The 27,941-nt window shown below is 42.3% G+C and overlaps 1 protein-coding gene across 1 annotated transcript in view; it reads right to left on the bottom strand.

The window, feature by feature from the left end:
* The window catches only part of LOC149975154 (uncharacterized), a 53,411-nt gene extending 26,529 nt beyond the window's left edge, over window positions 1-26,882 (bottom strand). Inside the window, exons 1-2 of the mRNA XM_090209690.1 lie at window positions 26,296-26,882; window positions 24,358-25,951 (exon numbers count right to left, since the gene is read on the bottom strand). Coding sequence (XP_090065816.1) covers window positions 24,358-24,698 — 341 coding nt within the window. The 5' untranslated portion in view covers window positions 24,699-25,951; window positions 26,296-26,882. The remainder of the gene's footprint in view (window positions 1-24,357; window positions 25,952-26,295) is intronic.
* Between the last annotated feature and the right edge of the window lie 1,059 nt (window positions 26,883-27,941).

Genomic DNA, 27,941 nt, shown 5'->3' with positions numbered 1-27,941 from the left:
GCATAAACAATGCTGATAGGCAACTTCAATTCAACCATTAATGGGGTAAAATATGCCTATACATTTGTGAACAGCCATCCATATCAACCACAATCCGGAAGGCACAAATAATTGAGAGCAGCAGCAGTGTGATTCACGTAATTTCTATATAGATATCAATAATAGTCCTAAGTGATATCCGTATCTCCCGTAGCCTACACCTTTGCTGTCGTCCTTACCTCTAAGCGTTTATTTAAGTTGGTCGTATAATCTTTGATGTCGACAGCAGTTGCATCATTGGAAGGCAAACTGTAGCGTGCACTGAGTCTTGCACTAAGTCATTTTCCCAATGATATCATATCGGTCTCTGACTTGTGGTAAGACTCGCTCAGGCAGAACAAAACATTCAACTTGCGCCTTTTTTCAATACTGATTTGAATGTCATTGAGAAAACAGAAAGGTGTCATATTTTTTCGCAAACATCCTTCATGAATTGGAAAGTAAATCCTATAAGTAATTATCTAGTTTTTCAAAAGTATCTGTAATCTGATTATAATATTTTTGCTGGTAAAGCAACAGACTACAGTTCATTTTGGGTGGTAATCAATTACATATTACTACACAACCCTGTGGGACCCCAATACAGAAAATAGGGCCCTCTCCAAAATAGTAAATTGTTCTTTGGTCCAAAAACACACAACATTTATCTATCCATTCCTCCAGCCTGCAGCTATACCATCGTGATCATTTCTGCCCCAGAAAACACAAAGTGGGGTGTCTCTGCAAAGACCAGTGTATTACAATACATATTATGCAACTTTTATTGATTTATGAAAATTTAAGGATGAGGATGAGGTATGATTTAAAGACGAGATTTCTGCATAAGACAAAAGGGCACATGAGCAATGTGTGGGATCAGCACAAGCTTTTTACCTGAGTTGTTATGTCGAAAGGTGGAATATTGTGATGAAAAAAAAGTGCAGGGGAAACACTGTCAAATTGGTGCCTGCTTTTAGCCCCCATTTCATTGTCAGCTATATTGTCTTGGTGTATTTCCCCACCATCAACACACGGTGCTCCATTTTCACAGCGCCAGTCTTATCCTTGACGAATAATGAATACAAATTTGACAAAGACAAACAAAAAAGCGCATCACCGCCACTGAAATGTCAAACACACCGTATCAGTGCGACACAAATGCTCCTGGATTGCCATTAAGCTGTTGTCTCTTCCACAGAGTGTTCCCTAACAACCTGTTTTCTAAAATGTCCGCCTCGCCGAAGAGATGAGTCAGCTCTAATGCCGTTTAATGACGTCTTGTTTTCACTGCGGCTCCAACTAAGCCTACAAAGCGCTTGTCATCTAAGCGTGTCATTACGACTGCACTGGAGAGATAGAGATGCTCCAGCCGGGTTTCATGAAATAACAATGATAATATTTGTTTGCTTTTTTGTGCTCAGCCAGTTACAGTTTCACGGCACATTAACCAAGTGCATCTGTTGGAGTGCTTGGACAGTTTTTGTTCGCAATGTAAGGATATATGAGTCATTTGACATTTATTGTAGTAGTCCTAACTTTTTGTGGCCAGTTTGTACATTCGATGAATGCAATGCTCGTGGAATTTTAGATTAAACAACTTATTTTCTGTCTTTAGAGGTGTTCTTACAGATTCTGAAAGTCCGAAACTCAGCTCCTCAAGCGAACTTTCCTCCATTCCACTTTCTGCTGAGCATGAGCTGTCTGGCTATGGCTATGTGTGTGTGTATGTGGGGGGGGGGGGACCAGACCTGATGCCCTGTATATGCCTGTCTCTGTCTGTTGAAAAAGTGCATCTGGAGAAGGAGAAGTGGACCAAAACGCAGCGTGAAAAGTGTTTGTCATCTTTTTAATTAAAACTGAACACTACACAAAATGAAAACGAAACAGTTCTGTATGGAAAACACAGACACAGAAAACAATCACCCACAACCAAAAAGGTGGAAAACAGGCTACCTAAGTATGATTCCCAATCAGAGACAACGATCGCCAGCTGCCTCTGATTGAGAACCATACCTGGCCAAACACAGAAATACAACATAGAAAAAAGAACATAGACTACCCACCCCAACTCACACCCTGACCAAACTAACACAAAGACATAAAAAAGGAACTAAGGTCAGAACGTGACATCTAGGTACACCCCACTAGGCCATGACAACCGAGTGTTTCACAGGCAATTTGGCATTTAGGGTAGACCCTGATTACAGTTCAGAGGTGTTACTCACCAACACACACCAAGTGCTTGTTCAGCAAAACCCTGGAGAAAGGTGACTTTACCTCCACAGAGCACAAAGAAGTGCTCTGAAATTAAACCCGGGACCTAAAAAGGTGGCATTAGCACCCAGTTAATATCAAAATGGTGTCAGAGTTTGTAAGGGGGTTTATGAGGACTTTATAGGTCCCTTATGAAGTGGAAACTAGCAACATTAGGCTGACCTTGCTTCATGCACAGTTGCTTCATGCACAGGTGCTTCATGCACAGTTCCAGTTCATTCGGCCAAATGACAGCATTACTCATAAGCCATACAGTTAAATAGGAATCACTTCAGTTGACAAAAAAAGTTAACTGTTACAACATAGCATATGCCGGCCATGGAGATGTCAGACCTCCACCAGGTAGAAAAAGGCTGGACTGACTGATAGAGCTGGAGGCTGGCTGTTCATCCACAGAGGAGCAGACATGACAGAGACAGCCCTTGGAGAGGAGGAGCACACCAGGGAAACCCCACAGCTCAGTGAAAAGGGCCACATTTCTATATAACCACCTACCTGGCAATGGGCCAGATTTGCTCAGTCTCTCAAAGTGAATCAGCAAGTAATACAATTTTGTAGATGGCAATAAACAGTATTCACCTCCCTTGGCATTTCTCCTATTTTGTTGCCTCCGTGCCAGTCTCAAATTTATGAAAGACTGAAACAGGTTTCCTTCAAGAATTTCCCTGTATTTAGCGCCATACATCATTCTTTCAATTCTGACCAGAATCCCAGTCCCTGCCGATGGAAAAAAATCCCCAGAGCATGATGCTGCCACCACCATGCAGGATGGTGTTCTCGGGGTGATGAGAGGTGTTGGATTTGCGCCAGACATAACGTTTTTCTTGATGGCCAAAAAGCACAATTTTAGTCTCATCTGACCAGAGTACCTTCCTCCATATGTTCGGGGAGTCTCCCACATGCCTTTTGGCAAACACCAATAGTGTTTGCTCATTTTTTTCTTTAAGCAATGGCTTTTTTTTCTGGCCACTCTTCCATAAAGTCCGGCTCTGTGGAGTGTACGGCTTAAAGTGGTCCTATGGGCAGATACTCCAATCTCTGCTGTGGAGCTTTGCAGCTCCTTCAGGGTTGTTTTTGGTCTCTTGGTTGCCTCTCTGATAGGGGCCAGCATTTTCACTTTGGATGAATTACGTGCCCATAGTGAACTGCCTCCTACTCTGTCCCAGATGCTAATAAATGCATATTATTATTACTATTGGATAGAAAACACTCTGAAGTTTCTAAAACTGTTTGAATTATGTCTGTGAGTATAACAGAACTCATAGGGCAGGCAAACTTCCAAACAGGATGTGGAAATTCTGGGGCTGGTTGATTTTCAACTCATCGCCTATTCACATCCAAATAAGATATGGATCTGTTCGCACATCCTACACCTTCCACTAGATGTCAACAGTCAGTAGAACATGGAATGAAGCCTCTAGTTTGATGTGGGACCGGATGGCAGCTATTTGAGTCACTGGTCTGGCAGAATGCCAGTTCCTGGTTACGCGCAGTAGTCATTATGTCGCCTCCGGTTGGAAGGTCATTGGATATATAATAACATCCTGAAGATTGATTCTCTACTTAGTTTGACCAGTTTATTCGACCTGGAATATAACTTTTTGCCTGGACCAGCGCCAGCTTTTGGACATGTGAACTAAACGTGCTAGCAAAAGTAGCTAATTGGACACTAGTAATGGACATTATGGAATAAAACAACGATTTATTGCGGTACTAGGATTCCTTGCACTGAATTCTGATGAAAGATCATCAATGGGAATATTTCTGATGTAATTTCGTATTTCTGTTGACTACAACATGGCGGAGAAATATATTTACTTCTGAGCGCAGTCTCAGATTATTGCATGGTATGCTTTTTTTGTAATGTTTTAAAAAAATCTGACACAGCGGTTGCATTAAGAACCAGTGTATGTTTAGTTATATGTAAAACATGTATCTTTCGTCAAAGTTTATGATGAGTATTTCTGTTATATGACGTAGCTCTCTGTAATTACTGTAACGGCATTCTTCCTCCTCTTCTGAGGAGAAGTAGCGAGAAGGATCGGAGGAGCAATGCGCATCGTGATAAGTGTCCATAACGTATATTTAAAGACAAACTAAACACTATGAAATACAAAACAATAAATGTGAACATGAACAAAACCGAAACAGTACCTTGTGGCAACAAACACTCACACGGAAACAAACACCCACAACTCAAAAGTGAAACACAGGCTACCTAAGTATGACTCTCAATCAGAGACAACTAACGACACCTGCCTCTGATTGAGGCTCAGGACAGACGGGAGACTCTGGCGGCCTAGGACAGACGGGAGCACCTGTAGGGAGAAGACTGAGAGACAGCCTGGTGCAGGGGGCTGCCACCGGAGGGCTGGTGCGTGGAGGTGGCACCGGATAGACCGGACCGTGCAGGCGCACTGGAGCTCTTGAGCACCGAGCCTGCCCAACCTTACCAGGTTGAATGCTCCCCGTAGCCAGGACAGTGTGGCGAGGTGAAATACCGTGTACTGGGCTGTCCTGGCGAACCGGGGACACCATGCGTAAGGCTGGTGCCATGTACGCCTGCCCGAGTTAGACGCACTGGAGACCAGATGCATAGAGCCGGCTTCATGGCACCTGGCTCGCTGCCCACTCTAGCCCGGCCGATATGAGGAGCTGGAATGTACCACATCGGGCTATGCACACGCACCGGGGACACCGTGAGTTCCACCGCATAGCACGGTGCCTGCCCGGTCCCTCTCGCTCTACGGTATGCACGAGAAGTTGGCGCAGGTCTCCTACCTGAACTCGCCACACTCCCCGTGTGCCGCTCCCAATAAATTTTGGGGGCTGCTTCTCGTGCTTCCAGCCGCTCTGCCGAGCTAGCTCCTCATAATGCCGCCTCTCGGCTTTCGCTGCCTCCAGCTCTGCCTTGGGGCGATGATATTCACCCGGCTGTGCCCAGGGTTCCTTGCCGTCTATTTTCTCCTCCCAAGTCCATCTCTCCAGGTTTCACTGCCTCTCCTGCTGCTGCTGCCTGTTTCCACGCTGCTTGGTCCCTACCTCGTGGGTGTTTCTGTAACGGCATTCTTCCTCCTCTTCTGAGGAGGAGTAGCGAGAAGGATCGGAGGACCAATGCGCAGTGTGGTAATTGTCCATAACGTTTATTTAAAGACATAAACTGAACACTATGGAATACAAAACCATAAATGTGAACATGAACGAAACCGAAACAGTACCGTGTGGCAACAAACACTCACACGGAAACAAACACCGACATCTCAAAAGTGAAACACAGGCTACCTAAGTATGATTCTCAATCAGAGACAACTAACGACACATGCCTCTGATTGAGAACCATACTAGGCTGAACTCAAAAACCCAACATAGAAAAACACACATAGACTGCCCACCCCAACTCACACCCTGACCATACTGAATAAAGACAAAACAAAGGAAATAAAGGTCAGAACTTGACAATTACTCTGGATATTTTGGAGGCATTTCTGAACATGGCGTCAATGTAAACCGAGATTTGTGGATATAAATATGCATATTATCGAACAAAACATAAATGTATTGTGTAACATGATGTCATATGAGTGTCATCTAATGAAGATTAACAAATGTTTGTGATTCATTTTATCTCTAAGTCTGCTTTTGTGACTCTATCTTTGGCTGGGAAAAATGGCTGTGTGTTTTTTTGGATTTGGTGGTGATCTAACATGTTATGTTGTGTTGTGTTATGTTGTGTTTTCACTGTAAAACATTTTAAAAATCAGACACGATGGGTAGATTAATAAGATGTTTATCTTTCATTTGCTGTACTGGACTTGTTAATGTGTGAAAGTTAAATATTAAAAAAATATATTTTTGAATTTCCCGCGCTGCCTTTTCAGCGGAATGTTGGGGGGAGGTTCCGTTAGCGGAACCTGTGTCCTAGACAGGTTAATTAATGCCCTCTTTGCCTGGTCCGTGAGTTTTGGCGGGCAACCCTCACTTGGCAGGTTTGTTGTGTTGCCATATTCTTTCCATTTTTTTAATAATGGATTTAATGGTGCTCCATGGGATGTTCAAAGTTTAAGATTTTTTGTTTTACCCAACCCTGATGTACTCACATTTTTGTCCCTGACCTGTTTGGAGAGCTCCTTGGTCTTCATGGTGCCACTTGCTTGGTGGTGTCCCTTGCTTAGTGGTGTTACAGACTCTGGGGCCTTTCAGAGCAGGTATACTGATATCATGTGACAGATCATGTGACTTTTGAAGGTAATTGGTTGCACCCGATCTTATTTAGGGGCTTCATAGCAAAGGGGGTGAATACATTTGCACGCGCCACTTTTCTGTAAAAAAATGTTAATTTTTTTCATTTTACTTCACCAATTTGGACTATTTTGTGATTGTCCATTACATGAAATCTAAATAAAAATCCATTTAAATTACAGGTTGTAATGCAACAAAATAGGAAAAATGCCAAGGGGGATGAATACTTTTGCAAGGCACTGTACAATGCATAGATTAAAAGGGAATGTCAGCTCACTGTTTTACTCCTCTCAAACTTGATATTTTAATAAAGGTGATTAAGATTTATTTCCAAGCGGTCTCAGGAGCCAAACCCTTTATCGACAGTCTTGACTATTTCGCGATTGCAATGGGCAGATCAAAAAAAGTTTTGATTGAGAGGAGGGGAGTCTATGCTTTGTTTTTAGTAAAATACAACGAAATGGGAAAAAACATACGTTTTTCATGTTTCCAAATATGAAGTATACAGGCACCAAAAGCACATTAGGCTACTTTTGTTCCATGCGCATATGGGCTGTGGGTATCAGGGCTGGATAGGCTGCTTTTCCGCTTTCAAAATTCTTGCCAGAACAAACTGAGGTACTTCTAAAACCAGCTTTTGGTTGGTCTTAAATATCCCTATCAGCGCTGCCTGAAATGAGCACTTTGGATCATCTTTTTAAGGACACACTTCAGAAATCTGAGGACAAGCTAGCTGATATAAAACAGGTACATTGCTCAACTTGCTGTAAGGACTGGATAATGTAGGGCACTAGTTTTTACATGACAAAATTGCAAAGTAATATGTGTTTGACACTAGCACTGCCTTAAATCCAGCCGAAAATAGTGCCCCTGGAGTCAGAGCAGATCAAAGTTCTTCATACAGAGAGACATCAACTCAATTAACTTTTAATACCCCGCTCAACACATGGCACTAATTATACCAGGGCTGGAAACATTCTGATACTATCTGTTAATGCTGGATTATGCAAACTTTTCTTCAGGACATGAGACACATTGGGTAGGCAGGGTCAATGTCTTGTGCTAGGCAGTCCCCAATTAAAATGTACCTTGAAGAGATTAATAGAAGGTGCTGTGGGTATATATTTTTCTACTGTTTAGTATATTAGGTTCAGGGTTGGGGTCAATTCAGTTTTCAATTCAGGGAGTTAATTCAAAGAAAATTGATGGGCAATTTTCAGTCCTTAAATTCAATTCAATCCACTTTCTGAACTGAAAAATGAAAAAGGAGCCTGAATATCTGAGGTAGAAGTAACCAGCGTTGTGACCTTGATCTATGTCGATGGACATGGGCTGGGGAGAAGAAGCCCCACTCCCTGTCTCCATGTGGCTATACTCACTTATAAAATCCTCCTCTCCCAACTGGATTGAGCCGCTCTAGGGAAGAGGAAATCGCTCAGGCTGACAGATAGAGAGATGCGTAAGTGTAGAGATTCTAGAGATCCACTGGGTGGAAAATATTTGGATCAGAGGAAGTCTTGATGGGGGCAATGCTAATGCTAGTGCCTGCTAATACTGCCACTGATCTAATCATCCTTGACAAATTCTCCCTCTGCAGAGCAGACAGCAGCTGCTGAGAAATTACAACTTTATGGGTGATTTTAGGAACCTGACGAGTCAACAGTCATAATAGCCATCAGTGCTGACGAGGTCTAGACCAAACAGACAGGAATTGTTTCTGAACCATCTGCTACCAGACGGTCATTGCCAAGCCAGAATCTTCAACCTCCCAACGTCCCTTATTTTTTAATTGGAAGACAAAATGTGTTTTTTTTAAATGCTTTTGTTAGCTGTTTCTGTATACCCTTTCTGACCTGGTGTACTGGTTCATTCACATCTGCTGATGTGTTGGATTCTCTCCTCAGAGGAGTTCTCCTACTTCCTGTTTATAAAGGAAGTGACTTTCCCTCCAAAAATAAGGAGACAGTGATGCCTTACCACAGATGTGTCCACGCTTACTCTAAATCAACTAGACGACAGCAGATTAATGACAGTCATCAGGTTGGGTAATTAATTACAGTGTAATAAAGCATCCTGCATTTGCAGTGGCTTTCTGTCTCCATTCTCTCTGGTTAAACACTTCCTGTATGAATCAAAGAAGGGAATAGGAGCTGCCTGAAGTCTAATGAATGACCAGGAGAAAATATTCATTAAAGCCTTATCTCTGAATTCTCTCAACATGCATCATGAGAAATATTGATAAGAAGAGAGGGGATATTTACATGTAGACATAGAGAAGCACAGTAACAGCTTCATCTCCACAGTTGTGAGGAGAATACAAAGCGGAACCAAATCCAAGTCCAGAAACTCAAAGAAAAATGGGTTGTTCTTTAGTGACAAATACAACAGCAGGAATAGAGACCCCCGAGACTCTTACAACCCAGAGACTATTTCATTGAGAAACTGTGTTTACTGTCCAACTTGATTTTTTAATTGCGTTTTGTGACTATTGGAAAAGATCCAAATGCATGAGAAAATATGTAGGCTTTACTCCTCTCTGGTTAAACTTCTAATGATGGACACATCTGAGTGGTGTGTTTATGATAGGTTGGTTCTCCAGCGCCACATTCTATCGCGTTCAAGAGCTTGAGTGGGCTGTCCAATTATGCTCAACCATAATACTCATAAGGCACTTCTGAATTCTGGGAATGTGATCAACAAAACAAGTAGAAAAAAAGTATAATAACAACCACAAACAATGGAATACATGTGTTTCCTACCTCAGCTTAAATTAAGTGTGTGGGTAATTAGCCTTATCGCATTGATATGTTTATGTCAGAGGAATGGCATTGTTTTACCTTCTCATGCCAGTTTCACACTATATGGCCGACCCAAACCGTACTGTGCTGGCTCAAATATTTTCTTTTCACATTGTCCTTTCCAGGATGCATTACCAGGACAGCCGAGTACAGCTCAGCTTGGCACTGTAGTGTGAAAATGGTATAAAAATGGCCATGCATGACAGAGGTGTCATTAGACGGAGCGCTCTGCGGTTTCACCAAGGACCTTCTTTCCCATCAGCCATCAGATTGTCCTGGTTAGATAACATAAAGACATGACTGGGAGGTAGACAGCTAATTCAATCAGTATGAAATCACAGTGCGGTGGGATGTCACAGCTGCCCTTGACGACGAAGTGTGCGGAATCATGAATATACACTACCGTTCAAAAGTTTGGGGTCACTTAGAAATGTCCTTGTTTTTGAAAGAAAAGCACAATTATTTGTCCATTAAAATAACATCAAATTGATCAGAAATAGAGTGTAGACATTGTTAATGTTGTAAATGACTATTGTATTTGGAAACGGCTGATTTTTAATGTAATATCTACACAGGCGTACAGAGGCCCATTATCAGCCACCATCACTCCTGTGTTACAATGGCACGTTGTGTTAGCTAATCCAAGTTTATCATTTTAAAATGCTAATTGATCATTAGAAAACCCTTTTGCAATTATGTTTGCACAGCTGAAAACTGTTGTTCTGATTAAAGAAACAATACAACTGGCCTTCTTTAGACTAGTTGAGTATCTGGAGCATCAGCATTTGTGGGTTCGGTTACAGGCTCAAAATGTCCGGAAACAATTAACTTTCTTCTGAAACTCGTCAGTCAATTCTTGTTCATTTCTCAGAAGGCTATTCCATGCGAGAAACAAGGACATTTCTAAAGTGACCCCACATTTTTGGAACGGTAGTGTAAATGCCCAACATTTTACACTCACTTTCTCTAAATGTTCCCTGACCATATGGGGAAGGTCAGACCTTCAACAGAACGTCAGAAGATCAGACCTTCAACAGTGACCTTCAAAAAATGACTTTTTAAAGTGGATTATGAATGTTAAGTCCAACGCAGCATCTTTGCGATGTCAAGGCAGTAGGCACAAAGGCTCTTTGATGTGATTCTGGTGGTACTTTTCCTTCCACAGATCTTATAATGCGGTGCAGAGGGCCCACATTTTCTCATATCCGAGACCATGTTAGATGAGTAATGTTTAGAATAATAGGGTAATTGCAAGAGCCAGAAGGGACATTTACGTAGACAGTGAATCCAGGTTAATACCAATGCTGCAGGTCTGTGAGACTCAGATTACACATTTGTTTTGGTTATTACCAGTGTCCAAAGTTCTACTGTGTCCAATAATACGATACAGGATCAAGCATCTAATTTTATTAGACTTCTCTTGCAGGGTGATTCATGAGCCCAGATGCTACACTATGTTGTCTGATATGATTTCTCCACTCTGTCCTCCCCTTAATATATTCCATCAAAACAAATCAAACTGATATTGTGTGTGTTCTTATTTGTATAAAACAAATCAGCAATGTTGATGAAAATATATATAAATCAAACAGGCTTACGGTAGCCATATCCATAAAGACCATTACCAAAAGTCAACACATCTAGCTTTAAGTGGAACGTTTGATAGATATGTTCCATGTCTTTTACATGGTACATTTTCACATGCGAAGAAAAACACATATCACCCCTGAGACATCAATATACCAGATCATTTCTAGATTTTGCTCGCCAAGGTCACCGGCCTGATTCGTTCTTGTCAACCTGATTCATCCATTTCAAGCCTGCTGTTAGCTTCTATTTGTGTACAGAATCCATTCACCCTGTGCTAATACGAGCAGCCTTTCTAAGTTGGTCCAATTTGAACTGGTGGCTGTTGCTGGGATACCCTGTAATATCCACTCTGTTAAGGGGAAATTATAGCTTTATCGAATACAGTACAGGCGTGAGGAGCAGCAAGATGGATGAATCATGGTGCGGAATGGGGCTGGAATCGGTCGGCGCTAGCAACAACAACACCACACAGCCAGGCGTCTACCAGTTCAATACACCTAGAGACCTGTAATCGTTATAACAACCTAATGCATTTTCTATACGACAATATTTCAAAGTGTGGAACCAATGCTCTCTATACGGTGTCCATATTAGGACAGACTCAGTACTCTGTAAGGCCTAATATTAACCAAATTATTGACAGAGACATTTTTAGAACTGTGTTTGTTTTGAGACGCAGTGAGACCGCACTTTAATGACATATCAACTACCTCAACATTAAAAAACAGGTCTGCGTCCCAAATAGCACCCTATTCCTTATAATGCACTACTTTTAACCAGAACCCCATTGGGAATAGGGTGCCATTTGGGATGCATCCTAGGACCATATGGTGTTCTCCTAAAATGACATTTGATTCAAACTATAAACTGTCCATTCTTTCTCCCTGCAGTGCACACAGGCATAAATGTTTTCTTGTTTTAAAGAGTGTTAATGTGTTGACAGGTGAAACTGTGCTCATGGAAAGCGTTAGCATTTGGCTTTTCCTGGAAATGATCATGGTGTTGTATCCAGTTAACCTAGCCTCTTACTCCAGATTGCATTAACATGACCATTAGCATATTAGCCAGGGAACCCAGCAATCTGTCACTACTACTAAGATATATGGACGATCCTGATGAATATTCTGTAACTAAATAAGTTCTACCCACGTCTCTATTTAGTAAATGTCATAAAGAAGAGGAATTTGTGTCATTGACTCACACTCATGTTAAGTGATAATTCTCCTGAGAATCTGACAACATCAATATCTGCAAAGCACTGCCTACTGGATATTGACAATACCACAATTAATAAAACGCTGTCAATATAGTTAAGAATGTCAAAAACCAGCCTGCATGTGGCTACATACACTAGAGGGGCAAAGTTGGTCCTCTAAACATACATTTTAGTGATCACCGATCACCAGCCCCATTACCCAGAAGATTTAGCATTAGATCAATTTGGCCCTATTGGTGTGATATTGACCTCGGCACCGCTAATATTGTAGGAATGAGTGGCTAGACATTGTCACACAGACATGACACCAATGGCCTTTGCTTTGTTGCTGAAGCTGTTGCCGTGGGTGACTAATGATGGCGAGGTTGTCACCGCCAGCCACTGGCCCCTCTTACTCGGGTCAAAAAGGACATGGTTGTCAGGGGAGACGGGGTGGCCCGCGACGACAAACAATCCCTCCAGATAACGGTGGTGAAGACGGGGAGAAGACACTGACACCCTTGATTATCCAGTTGTCGCAGACAGGTTGACTGAACCACATGGTAGAGTCTTTCTCCTACCTCCCTTGCGTATTGGCTCACACGCATACAGTCTCATCCTTCGCTCTTCCCCTGTTGACAAGTAGACAGATAACCTTTGACTAACAGATGAGGTTGAGGCTAGCCACGTACACATACCCACAATTCTCTGATAGCAACATCCCAAATAGATTCCATTCACTTTCTTTAGCTAGGTACTGCTAACTACACTCAGCATTCCACTAATTTTATGTGAATTCCAACACTTCTCTGCTACCAGCATCCCAAATATATTCCATCCACTATCTGTTGCTAACTACACTTAGCATTAGCATGGCTCTCGCTACAAAAAAATATGTTAATACAGTTCACCCCTTTGGCATTTTCCCTATTTTGTTGCCTTACAACCTGGAATTAAAATAAAAAAATAAAAATGTGGGGGGGGGGGGGTTGTATCATTTGATTTATACAACTTTTACCACTTTCAAGATGCAACATATTTTTTATTATGAAACAGACAAGAAATAAGACAAAAAAACGGATAACTTGAGCGTGCATAACTATTCACCCCCCCAAAGTAAATACTTTGTAGAGCCAACTTTTGCAGCAATTACAGCTGCAAGTCTCTTGGGGTATGTCTCTGTAAGCTTGGCACATCTAGCCACTGGGATTTTTGCCCATTCTTCAAGGCAAAACTGCTCCAGCTCTTTGAAGTTGGATGGGTTCCGTTGGTATAGAGCAATCTTTAAGTCATACCACAGATTCTCAATTGGATTGAGGTCTGGGCTTTGACTAGGCCATTTCAATACATTTAAATGTTTCCCTTTAAACCACTCGAGTGCTGCTTTAGCAGTATGCTTAGGATCATTGTCATGCTGGAAGGTGAACCTCCGTGCCAGTCTCAAATTTCTGGAAGACTGAAACAGGTTTCCTTCAAGAATTTACCTGTATTTAGCGCCATCCATCATTCCTTCAATTCTGACCAGTTTCCCAGTCCCTGCCGATGGAAAAAGATCCCCACAGCATGATGCTGTCACCACCATGCTTCACTGTGGGGATGGTATTCTCGGGGTGATGAGAGGTGTTGGATTTGGATTGCCTCCAGACATAGCATTTTCCTTGATGGCCAAAAAGCTACATTTTAGTCTCATCTGACCAGAGTACCTTCTTTCATATGTTCGAGGAGTCTCCCACATGTCTTTTGGCAAACACCAAACGTGTTTGCTAATTTTTTTCTTTAAGCAATGGCTTTTTTTCTGGCCACTCTTCCGTAAAGCCCAGCTCTGTGGAGTGTACGGCTTAAAGCGGTCCTATGGACAGATACTCCAATCTCCTCTGTGGAGCTTTGCAGCTCCTTCAGGATTATCTTTGGTCTCTTTGTTGCCTCTCTGATTAATGCCCTCCTTGTCTGCTCTGTGAGTTTTGGTGGGCGGCCCTCTCTTGGCAGGTTTTCTGTGGTGCCATATTCCTTTCATATATATATATATATACTGAGATCATGTGACACTTAGATTGCACACAGGTGGAATTTATTTAACTAATTATGTTAGTTAAATTGGTTGAACCAGATCTTATTTAGGGACTTCATAGCAAAGGTGGTGAATACATATGCATGCACCACTTTTCCGTTAAATTTTTTATTTCATTTTTGAAACAAGTCATTTTTTTCATTTCATTTCGCCAATTAGGACTATTTTATGTATGTCCATTACATGAAATCCAAATAAAAATCTATTTAAATTACCAAAAATGCCAAGAGGGATGAATAATTTGGCAAGGCACTGTACAGTAGGCTGGGACTATTTTTCCCTATTCATAATGGCTACCACAAATTCAATGACAAATACAGTGCCTTGCGAAATTATTCGGCCCCCTTGAACTTTGCGACCTTTTGCCACATTTCAGGCTTCAAACATAAAGATATAAAACTGTATTTTTTTGTGAAGAATCAACAACAAGTGGGACACAATCATGAAGTGGAACGACATTTATTGGATATTTCAAACTTTTTTAACAAATCAAAAACTGAAAAATTGGGCGTGCAAAATTATTCAGCCCCCTTAAGTTAATACTTTGTAGCGCCACCTTTTGCTGCGATTACAGCTGTAAGTTGCTTGGGGTATGTCTCTATCAGTTTTGCACATCGAGAGACTGATTTTTTCCCATTCCTCCTTGCAAAACAGCTCGAGCTCAGTGAGGTTGGATGGAGAGCATTTGTGAACAGCAGTTTTCAGTTCTTTCCACAGATTCTCGATTGGATTCAGGTCTGGACTTTGACTTGGCCATTCTAACACCTGGATATGTTTATTTTTGAACCATTCCATTGTAGATTTTGCTTTATGTTTTGGATCATTGTCTTGTTGGAAGACAAATCTCCGTCCCAGTCTCAGGTCTTTTGCAGACTCCATCAGGTTTTCTTCCAGAATGGTCCTGTATTTGGCTCCATCCATCTTCCCATCAATTTTAACCATCTTCCCTGTCCCTGCTGAAGAAAAGCAGGCCCAAACCATGATGCTGCCACCACCATGTTTGACAGTGGGGATGGTCTGGGCAGGGTGATGAGCTGTGTTGCTTTCACGCCAAACATAACGTTTTGCATTGTTGCCAAAAAGTTCCATTTTGGTTTCATCTGACCAGAGCACCTTCTTCCACATGTTTGGTGTGTCTCCCAGGTGGCTTGTGGCAAACTTTAAACAACACTTTTTATGGATATCTTTAAGAAATGGCTTTCTTCTTGCCACTCTTCCATAAAGGCCAGATTTGTGCAATATACGACTGATTGTTGTCCTATGGACAGAGTCTCCCACCTCAGCTGTAGATCTCTGCAGTTCATCCAGAGTGATCATGGGCCTCTTGGCTGCATCTCTGATCAGTCTTCTCCTTGTATGAGCTGAAAGTTTAGAGGGAAGGCCAGGTCTTGGTAGATTTGCAGTGGTCTGATACTCCTTCCATTTCAATATTATCGCTTGCACAGTGCTCCTTGGGATGTTTAAAGCTTGGGAAATCTTTTTGTATCCAAATCCGGCTTTAAACTTCTCCACAACAGTATCTCGGACCTGCCTGGTGTGTTCCTTGTTCTTCATGATGCTCTCTGCGCTTTTAACGGACCTCTGAGACTATCACAGTGCAGGTGCATTTATACGGAGACTTCATTACACACAGGTGGATTGCATTTATCATCATTAGTCATTTAGGTCAACATTGGATCATTCAGAGATCCTCACTGAACTTCTGGAGAGAGTTTGCTGCACTGAAAGTAAAGGGGCTGAATAATTTTGCACGCCCAATTTTTCAGTTTTTGATTTGTTAAAAAAGTTTGAAATATCCAATAAATGTCGTTCCACTTCATGATTGTGTCCCACATGTTGTTGATTCTTCACAAAAAAATACAGTTTTATATCTTTATGTTTGAAGCCTGAAATGTGGCAAAAGGTCGCAAAGTGCAAGGGGGCCGAATACTTTCGCAAGGCACTGTATCAGGGCTTCCCATGATGAACACCTCACTCTTTGTGTTTGAGAAGGTGTAGGGTGAACCAAAGGATGTAATCAGCTATCTTGGTGTGGAAAAAAAGCCATTTACCCCCTATTGGAAAGGATAATGTTGATTAATAGGCTCACTTCACAATAACTGTGCAATCTGAAGCAGCGGTAAAGAGTCGCCATTAATTCACTTTCAGGGGAAGTAACTCAAACGGGTGTGTAATGAGCCTACAAGTGGCCTCGTTTAAATAGCTGTATAATTTTAAATCAAAATAATTGTATTTTTCTTCTGGTTTTACTGGTCCTGTTTTTTTTTCAGACTCTATCAGGGCCATAATGTTATCTTTCATCAATGGTTCTATGGTAAATAGAAGAGGTTGAGAGTTCATTGATAAAAATGAATCAAAGTATATTCAAGCTAGTGTAAGTGCTTTTCTCTCTTTTTCTCAGTCACTTATGATTGTCCAGGAAGTTAGAAATGTTCACATTGAACTCCTCACATGACTTAATTTAAGTCACATACTTAGAAGAGTGAGGAATATAAGGCTCAGTTGGTCATGGTAACTACATCTGTGTCCACTCTTAGTGTGACAGTCCTATGTAGAGCTCAACTATTACTGACACTTTTACTACCATTACAGTACCCCTCCTCTTCGGTTGCAACTGTTAAGTACTATTAATTCTACTACTGCCGCTGCTACTACCACTTATGTAAAACTCCTTCCAACATTGCCTAAATGTATCTCTATTATGAAGTCATATTTCTATCTCATGGCCTTCTCTTACATTAAAACCTCTGTGTAGCACAGAGTAACCCACTGACACCTTAAAACGTGTCTCTCTTTTTGAGAGATGCTTCCCCCCCCTGAATCCCTCTTGTGGTCCTCTGTAGCTCAGTTGGTAGAGCAAGGCGCTTGCAACGCTACGATAGTGGGTTTGATTCCTGGGACCTCCCATATGGAAAAAGTATGCACGCATGACTGTAAGCTCCGAATAAAAGCATCTGCAAAATGTCATATATAATTGTATATTATTCCCCCACTGTGACTGCTAGAGTGCACAAGCAGAGGAGGGGCAAAATGCATTAACAGCCTCCTCTCCCAGTCTGGTCAAGATTGATGTTTGGTGGAAAGAGAATACAGAAACACACACACACGCACTCTTGTACAGCTAAACTTGTGGGGACACACAATTCAGTCCCATACAAAATCCTATTTTCCCTAAACCTAACCTTAACCGGTACTCTTACCCTAACCCTAACCTTAACCCTAACCCTAAAACTAACCCTAGCTCCTAACCCTGAACCTAATTCTAACCTCAACCCCTAAAAATAGCATTTGACCTTGTGGGGACCAACAAAATGTCCCCAGTTGGTCAAATTTTTGTTTGTTTACTATTCTTTTGGGGACTTCATGTCCCCACAAGCGGAGCTAAACACGTCCACATGTACACACACACACACACACACACACACACACACACACACACACACACACACACACCATCATCCCCCCCCCACACAGGACGGTGTGCAGACTCTCAAACTAACCCTGTGTACCTTATTCCCAGGCCCATCTCCCCCACAGCGCTTCGGGCTGAGGACTTTCACTCACTCCCCAGCAGACCCACTCAGAGCCACAGGCTGAGTGCAGGAGCTTTTTATTCTGCCTGTCGGAGCAGTGTGTGTGAGAGAGAGAGGAGGGTAGAGTAGGGACTGATGGGAATGGAGACACCAGGGTGGTAATGGAACCAGGATAACGAAGCCAGCCACCCAGGCCCAAGGAGTGTGTGTGCGTGTTCGGAACGACTCTGCGGTGCAGCGAAGAGCAGCTAACACCATCCCCACATTCCGTAAGAGCCTTCATTACATTTTTAGCTTCATACGTAAGACCATATCAGAACAGAGGCATGTTCTGTTGAAAGTGCTGGTAGTAAAACTTGACATATGTTGCAGTAATGGTGTGTAAAGCTCTTGTATTAGATGAAATATGACATTCATCTAACATTACGTGACGTGTGTGATCTTACACATTGTTTACCTAGCTATGTTCATTGTTTACCTGGCTAGCAAGCTAACATTAGCTGGCTGGCTCCCTAGCTAACATGTAACGTGTATGACGTTATTATTCGTATCCCAGAGCCGTTTGCTTTGCTAGTTAGAGCCTAATGTCAGCTAGCTAACATTGAACCTGGTTGGTTAGCTTCCAGCAGATTCATGCAGGGTAGTAATGACATGATTTGGCACTATGCTCATTGTTGTTTAACTAGCTAACGTCAGCTGGCTGGCTCGTTAGCTAACGTTATGTGACGTGTGATCTTACACATTGTTTACCTAGCTAGCTACATGTCTTAAGCTAAAGTGTACAACACCCGTTGAATATGGCCGGAGTCAGTAAACATCGGCAAAAAAGCGCAATGAAATTGTTGTCAGAGGATAGGCTGTTTTCATGTTATCCAGAGGTAAACATATCCTCAGCCAGAGTGTCAAGTGTGCGCACTGAACTCTCTGAGAGCAAAACGAGATGGGTGGGGCTAAAGCTTAAGAGGGTGTGAACGATGCTGAATGGATGTAGACAAAGAAGAGCTATTCACTAGATACCAAAACGTTCAAAGGCCATTTTCTCAAAAGTGAGTTTACAAGTTGATCAACTTTCAAAGCAGAATTACTTCCCCATTGTTCCTCAAAAAATGCAGTGTATGATATACCATTTTGGAGCTCTGTGTCTCTACTTTTATCCAATGTAAAAAAATAACACAATTTCTCATTTTGATAGATAAGACCAAATGCAGATGCAGTACATTGCTTTTCCAACCCACTTAGGTTATGGTCCAATATGCTGATCTACTTGGGAATAAAACAACGAATTACTGAGTGGACCTGTTCACTCTTGTCCGTGTAGCACAGCTGGGAAGGTTGAAACACTGCTCCTGTAACCTCTATGGTACTCATGAACTATGTTCTCTGGTCAAAAGACTAGGGTGCCATTTATGATGAAAGCATGTTTTGATGCAGAGAGGATGTTGGAAATAGAAGTACATTTGTATTCATTTGGTTTGTCGAGTAACATTTCGTGCCATTGCATCATCCTGTAACAGTGTACAGGCACAAAGACGGATAATGCTTAAGCTTATAGTTTTATATAGCCTAGAGTACCAGTCAAATGTTTGGATATACCTATTCATTCAAGGGTTTTTATTTATTTTTACTATTTTCTACATTGTAGAATAATAGTGAAGACATGAAATAACTATGAAATAACACATAAGGAATCATGTAAACTCAGCAAAAAAAGAAACGTCCACAATGTCAAGTGCGTTTATTTTCAGCAAACTTAACATGTGTAACTATTTGTATGAACCTTACTGGATTCAACAACTGAGACATAAACTGAACAAGTTCCACAGACATGTGAAAAGTAACAGTAACAGTCAGTATCTGGTGTGGCCACCAGCTGCATTAAGTACTGCAACAGATTTGCCAGTTCTTACTGTGAGATGTTACCCCACTCTTCCACCAAGGCACCTGCAAGTTCCCGGACATTTCTGGGGGGAATGGCCCTAGCTCTCACCCTCCGATTCTACAGGTGCTCAATGGGATTGAGATCCGGGTTCTTCGCTGGCCATGGCAGTACACTGACATTCCTGTCTTGCAGGAAATCAAACACAGAATGGTGGTGGCATTGTCATGCTGGAGGGTCATGTCAGGATGAGCATGCAGGAAGGGTACCATATGAGGGAGGAGGATGTCTTCCCTCTAACACACAGCATTGAGATTGCCTGCAATGACAACAAGCTCAGTCAGATGATACTGTGACACACCGCCCCAGACCGTGACGGACCCTCCACCTCCAAATCGATCCCGCTCCAGAGTACAGGCCTCGGTGTAACGCTCATTCCTTTGACGATAAACGTGAATCAGACCATCACCCCTGGTGAGTCAAAACCGTGTCAGTGAAGAGCACTTTTTGCCAGTCCTGTCTGGTCCAGCGACGGTGGGTTTGTGCCCATAGGCGACATTCTTGCCGGTGATGTCTGGTGAGGACCTGCCTTACGACAGGCCTACAAGCCCCCAGTCCAGCTTCTCTCAGCATATTGTGGACAATCTGAGCACTGATGGAGGGATTGTGAGTTCCTGGTGTAACTCTGTCAGTTGTTGTTGCCATCCTGTGCCTGTCCCGCAGGTGTGATGTTCAGATGTACCAATCCTGTGCAGGTGTTGTTACACGTGGTCTGCCACTGCGAGGACGATCAGCTGTCTGTCCTGTCTCCCTGTAGCGCTATTTTAGGCATCTCAAAGTACGGACATTGCAATTTATTGCCCTGGACACATCTGCAGTCCTCTTTGCAGCATGCCTAAGGAACATTCACACTTTCTTTGGGTGTTTTTCAGAGTCAGTATATAGGCCTCTTTAGTGTCCTAAGTTTTCATGACTATAAGCTGTTAGTGTCTTAACGACCGTTCCACTGATGCATGTTCATGAATTGTTTATGGTTCACTGAACAAGCATGGGAAACAGTGTTTAAACCCTTTACAGTGAAGATCTGTGAAGTTATTTGGATTTTTACGAATTATCTTTGAAAGACAGGGTCCTAGAAAAGGGACGTTTCTTTTTTTGCTGAGTTTAGTAAGCAAAAAATTATTAAACAAATAAAATATATTTTATATTTGAGATTCTTCAAAGTAGCCACCCTTTGCCTTCATGACAGCTTTACACACTCTTGGAATTCTCTCAACCAGCTTCATGAGGTAGTCACCTGTTTCAATTAACAGGCCTTGTTAAACCTGTCTAGGACACAGGTTCCGCTAACGGACCCCCCCCAACATTCCGCTGAAAAGGCAGCGCGAAATTCAAAAATACATTTTAGAAATATTCAACTTTCAGACATTAACAAGTCCAATACAGCAAATGAAAGATAAACATCTTGTTAATCTACCCATTGTGTCCGTTTTTTTAAATGTTTTACAGCGAAAACACCACATATATTTATGTTAGATCACCACCAAATCCAAAAAAACACAGAGCCGTTTTTCCCAGCCAAAGATAGTCACAAAAGCAGAATTAGAGATACAATTAATCACTAACCTTTGATAATCTTCATCAGTTGACACTCATATGACATCATGTTACACAATACATTTATGTTTCGGTTTACATTGGCGCCATGTTCAGAAATGCCTCCAAAATATCTGGAGTATTTACAGATAGCTACGTCAGATAACAGAAATACTCATCATAAACTTTGACGAAAGATACATGTTTTACATATAATTAAAGATACACTGGTTCTTAATGCAACCGCTGGGTCAGATTTTTTTTAAACGAAAAAACCATACCATGCAATAATCTGAGACGGCGCTCAGACGTAAATACATTTCTCCGCCATGTTGGAGTCAACAGAAATACGAAATTACATCATAAATATTCTCTTACCTTTGATGATCTTTCATCAGAATGCAGTGCAAGGAATCCTAGTTCCTAGTTTTATTCCATAATGTCCATTACTAGTGTCCAATTAGCTACTTTTGCTACCACGTTTAGTTCACATGCTGGTCCAGGCGAACTCGGACGAAAACTTCAAAAAGTTATATTCCAATTCGAATAAACTGCTCAAACTAAGTAGAGAATCAATCTTCAGGATGTTAATATCATATATATCCAACAACGTTCCAACCGGAGCATTCGTTTTTGTCTACAGAGTAATGGAACGCAAGGCCACTCTGCGTAACCAGGAACTGGCATTCTGCCAGGCCAGTGACTCAAATAGCTGCCACCCGGTCCCACATCACACTAGAGGCTTTATTCCACGTTCTACTGACTGTTGACATCTAGTGGAAGGTGTAGGAAGTGCGAACAGATCCACGAGAAATTGACATTATACCAGTGGAAATCTGTCCTTTGGTCCGAGTCCAAATGTGAGATTATTGGTTCCAACCGCCATGTCCAATTTTATTGGTCACATACACATGTTTAGAAGATGTTATTGTGGGTGTAGTTAAATGCCTGTGTTTTTTATCTCATTCTTTAAAAGTAATTTCCTCACCATCTTAGATAAGCATGCTCGGTTCAAAAAATGCAGAACTAAGAACAGATATAGCCCCTGGTTCACTCCAGACCTGACTGCCCTCGACCAGCACAAAAACATTCTGTGGCGGACTGCAATAGCATCGAATAGTCCCCGCGATATGCAACTGTTCAGGGAAGTCAGGAACCAATACACACAGTCAGCTTTTTCAAGCAGAAATGTGCATCCTGTAGCTCTAACTCCCAAAAATTCTGGGACACTATAAAGTCCATGGAGAACAAGAGCACCTCCTCCCAGCTGCCTACTGCACTGAGGCTAGGTAACACGGTCACCACCGATAAATCCATGATAATTGAAAACTTCAACAATCATTTCTCTTCTGAAACTATCCGCCGCCATTGTCGCAACCCCTATTACCAGCCTGTTCAACCTCTCTTTCATATCGACTGAGATCCCCAAGGACTGGAAAGCTGCCGCGGTCATCCCCCTCTTCAAAGGGGGAGACACCCTGGACCCAAACTGTTACAGTATACGAAATTATATCCATCCTATATCCATCCTGCCCTGCCTATCTAAGGTCTTCAAAAGCCAAGTCAACAAACAGATCATTGACCATCTCGAATCCTACCGTACCTTCTCCGCTGTGCAATCTGGTTTCCGAGCCGGTCAAGCGTGCACCTCAGCCACACTAAAGGTACTAAAAGATATCATAACCGTTATCGATAAAAGACAGTACTGTGCAGCCGTCTTCATCAACCTGGCCAAGGCTTTCGACTCTGTCAATCACCATATTCTTATCGGCAGACTCAGTAGCCACGGTTTTTCTAATGACTGCCTTGCCTGGTTCTCCAACTACTTTGCAGACAGAGTTCAGTGTGTCAAATCGGAGGGCATGTTGTCCGGTCCTCTGGCAGTCTCTATGGGGGTGCCACATGGTTCAATTCTCGGGCCGACTCTTTTCTCTGTATATATCAATGATGTTGCTCTTGCTGCGGGCGATTCCCTGATCCACCTCTACGCAGACGACACCATTCTGTATACTTCTGGCCCATCCTTGGACACTGTGCTATCTAACCTCCAAACGAGCTTCAATGCCATACAACACTCCTTCCGTGGCCTCCAACTGCTCTTAAACGCTAGTAAAGCCAAATGCATGCTTTTCAACCGTTCGCTGCCTGCACCCGCGCGCCCGACTAGCATCACCACCCTGGATGGTTCCGACCTAGAATATGTGGACATCTATAAGTACCTAGGTGTCTGGCTAGACTGTAAACTCTCCTTCCAGACTCATATCAAACATCTCCAATCCAAAATCAAATATAGAATCGGCTTTCTATTTCGTAACAAAGCCTCCTTCACTCACGATGCCAAACTTACCCTAGTAAAACTGACTATCATACCGATCCTCGACTTCGGCGATGTCATCTACAAAATGGCTTCCAATACTCTACTCAGCAAACTGGATGCAGTTTATCACAGTGCCATCCGCTTTGTTACTAAAGCACCTTATACCACCCACCACTGCGACCTGTATGCTCTAGTCGGTTGGCCCTTGCTACATATTCGTCGCCAGACCCATTGACACTAGGTCATCTACAAGTCCATGCTAGGTAAAGCTCCACCTTATCTCAGTTCACTGGTCACGATGGCAACACCCACCCGTAGCACGCGCTCCAGCAGGTGTATCTCACTGATCATCCCTAAAGCCAACACCTCATTTGGCCACCTTTCCTTCCAGTTTTCTGCTGCCTGTGACTGGAACGAATTGCAAAAATTGTTGAAGTTGGAGACTTTTATCTCCCTCACCAACTTTAAACATCTGCTATCTGGGCAGCTAACCGATTGCTGCAGCAGTACATAGTCCATCCGTATATAGCCGACCCAATTTACCTACCTCATCCCCATACTGTTTTTATTTATTTACTTTTCTGCTCTTTTGCACACCAGTATCTCTACCTGCAATAAAATGCAAATTAATGAATTAATTAAAAATCATACAATGTGATTTTCTGGATTTTTGTTTTAGATTCCGTCTTTCATAGTTGAAGTGTACCTATGATAAAAATGACAGACCTCTACATGCTTTGTAAGTAGGAAAACCTGCAAAATTGGCAGTGTATCAATCCTTGACTAGCCTCTCAAAGCACTTCATGATGACAGAAGTGAGTGCTACGGGGCAGTAATTATTTGGTTCAGTTACCTTTGCTTTCTTGGGTACAGGAACAATGGTGGACATCTTGAAGCATGTGGGGACAGCAGACGGGATAGGGAGAGATTGAATATGTCTGTAAACCCTTCAGCCAGCTGGTCTGCGCATGCTCTGAGGACGCGGCTAGGGATGCCGTATGGGCTGGCAGCCTTGCGAAGGTTAACACGCTTAAATGTCTTACTCATGTCGGCCACGGAGAAGGAGAGCCCACAGTTCTTGCTAGTGGGCCGCGTTGGTGGCACTGTGTTATCCTCAAAGCAGACGAAGAAGGTGTCCGGAAGCAAGACGTCGGTGTCCTTGACGTGTCTGGTTTTCCATTTGTTGTCCGTCATTGTCTGTATACACTGCCGCTCATATTGCGACTCTACTTTGTCTCTATGGTCATGTTTGACGTTTGATTACCTTACGGAGGTAATAACTACACTGTTTGAATTCTCAGTCACCTTGCCGTGGTTAAATGCCGTGGTTCGCACTTTCAATTTTGCACGAATGCTGCCATCTATCCACGGTTTCTGGTTAGGGTAGGTGTTAATAGTCACAGTGGGTACAACATCTCCTATACACTTCCTGATAAACACAGTCACTCTTTCCGTGTATTCATTGATGTTATTCTCAGAGGCTACCTGGAACATATCCCAATCTGCGTGACTGAAACAATCTTGAAGCGTGTATTCTTATTGGTCAGACCAGCTTTGAATAGACCTTAGCACAGGTACTCCCTGTTGGAGTTTCTACCTATAGGAAGGGAGGAGAAAAATGGAGTATTGATCAGATTTGCCAAAGGGAGGGCGGGTGAGGGCCTTGTAGGCATTTCGAAAAGCTGAGTAGCAGTGGTCTAATGTTTCTCAGAGCGAGTGCTACAGTCAATGTGTTGGTAAAATTTCGCTAGCGTTTTCCTCAAATATGCTTTGTTAAAATCCCCAGCTATAATAAATGCAGCCTCAGGATACTGTATGTGGTTTCCAGTTTGCATAAAGTCCAGTGAATTTCCTTGAGGACCGTCATGGTATTGGCTTGAGGGGGGAATATACACGGCTGTGACTTGGGATGTAATACGGTCGACATTTGATTGTGAGGTATTCAAGGTCGGGTGAACAAAAGGACTTGAGTTTCTGTATGTTATCACAATCACACCATGAGTAGTGAATCATGAAACATACACCCCCGCCTTTCTTCTTCCCGGAGAGTTCTTTATTCCTGTCTGCATAATGTACTGAGAACACAGCTGGCTGTGTGGACAAAGACATTATATCCCAAGAGAGCCATGTTTCCGTGAAACAGAGTATGTTACAATCCCTGATGTCTCTCTGGAAGGAGATTCTCACCTTGAGCTCATCTACTTTATTTTCCAGAGACTGAACATTTTTTGAGTAATATACTCAGAAGCGGTGGGTGCTGTGTGCACCTCCTGAGTCGGACTAGAAGTCCATACCTCTTCTCCGCAGGCGGTGTTTTGGATCAGCCTCTGGAATCAGTTCAATTGCCATGGGAGTTAAGAACAAAGGATCCAATTCGGGAAAAGTCGTATTCCTGTTCGTAATGCTGGTGAGTTACCGCCACTCTGATATCCAGAAGTTCTTTCCGGCTGTATGTAATAACACAAAACATTTCCCGGGTTATTAACCTTTCTGATCTCCCCATCCCGGATCCGGGATCGTGAATACAGACTCAAGCTCATTACCATAACGCAACGTTAACTATTCATGAAAATCGCAAATGAAATGAAATAAATATGCCATCTCTCAAGCTTAGCCTTTTGTAAACAACACTGTCATCTCAGATTTTCAAAATATGCTTCTCAACCATAGGAAAACAATAATTTGTGTAAAAGTAGCTAGCTAGCGTAGCATTTAGCGTTAGCATTAGCGTTAGCATCTAGCACGCAACATTTCAACAAAAACATAAAAGCCTTCAAATAAAATCATTTACCTTTGAAGAACTTCTGATGTTTTCAATGAGGAGACTCTCAGTTAGATAGCAGATGCTCAGTTCTTCCAAAAAGATTCTTTGTGTATTAGAAATAGCTCCGTTTTGTACATCACATTTCGCTACCAAAAAAAACAGAAAATTCAGTCCTCAAAACGCGAACTTTTTTCCAAATTAACTCCATAATATCGACTGAAAACATGGCAAACGTTGTTTAGAATCAATCCTCAAGGTGTTTTTCACATATCTCTTCGATGATATATCGTTCGTGGAAGTGTGCTTTCTCTCCTGAATCCCAGGAGAAAATGCCTGCACCTGAAGATTACGCACAAATTTAGACAAAGGACACCGGGCGGACCCCTGGAAAATGTAGTCTCTTATGGCCAATCTTCCAATGATATGCCTACAAATACGTCACAATGCTGCCGACATCTTGGGGAAACGGCAGAAGGTCTAAGCTTATTCCTGTCGCATTCACAGCCATATAAGGAGACATTAGAAAACAGAGCTTCAGAAATTCTGCTCATTTCCTGTTTGACGTATCGTCTTGGTTTCGCCTGTAGAATGAGTTCTGGGGCACTTACAGACAAAATCTTTGCAGATTCTGAAACTTCAGAGTGTTTAGTCGAGCATCTTTTCGTGACAAAATATCGCGCTTAAAACGGGAACGTTTTTTATCCAAAAATGAAATAGCGCCCCTAGAGATGCAACTGGTTAATGTAAGAAATAACACACACAAAAACAAAATACTGCAAAGTTGCTTAGAAGCTAGAACCAGAGCTTCCCTATCTGTCGGTGCTATCTTGCCAACAGATAGGGCAGCTCAAAGCTATGCTGTGATGCAGTACACTTCTGTTTAAATCAGCAAACAAAAAATGTATCAAACAAACATAATTCACAAACAAAAGTTTCATGAACAAACATCAATACATTTCAAAGCTACAATAATGAGAGTGACCTCTCTGTTGGCAAACTCTGGGTTAGAAGTAGCCTGGCACAGATCTAGGATCAGCTTACACTCCCAATCCTGACCTTAACCGTTAGGAGGAAAAACTGCCAAACTGACCACTGATTAGAATTTGATGTCAGGTCAGGTTTTGTGATGGAGACCCTGTCTGGCACTATATACATTTTCTATCTTATCTTCCAGCCTACCAGAACACACTCACATCAAACTCACTCTCAGAGGGGCAGCTTTATGATATTTCCTGTGAAATATTGTTAAAGGTATTTCTATGAGGTGCTGTGAAACACCTGCTGGCAAGGAAGGAAGACAGGAAATTCAGAGCTGCACAGCCTTTTGGAAGTGATATCACTCACAGGACGGCTTCAGGCACAGTTGACTAATACAGTACATGAATAATAGCGCAGCAAGGGTTTACTTTATGAATGCATATAATTCATGATATGACATTATAAGGATGGTTGGAGACAATTGGGTAATACATTATTTGACACACACACACAGGGTCAATACTTAGTGACATGTTTAATGGTTCCCATGTTACCGTATGTCTCTGTGTACATTGCACCCAGTGATTAATATCAGCCAATTGTGTTCCATTCTATGGGAGCTATGCATGCTAGTTATCCAGTCAGGAATTTCTGTCTGGAGTGGCAGAGCTCAGGGTATCACTGGTGAGTAATGG

This window comes from Oncorhynchus mykiss, chromosome 19, assembly GCF_057628025.1.
Source record: "Oncorhynchus mykiss isolate SJ-2025 chromosome 19, ASM5762802v1, whole genome shotgun sequence".
NCBI lineage: Eukaryota > Metazoa > Chordata > Actinopteri > Salmoniformes > Salmonidae > Oncorhynchus > Oncorhynchus mykiss.
The sequence above is the reverse complement of the archived record's forward strand: the minus strand, read 5'-3'. Positions and strand labels throughout refer to the sequence as shown.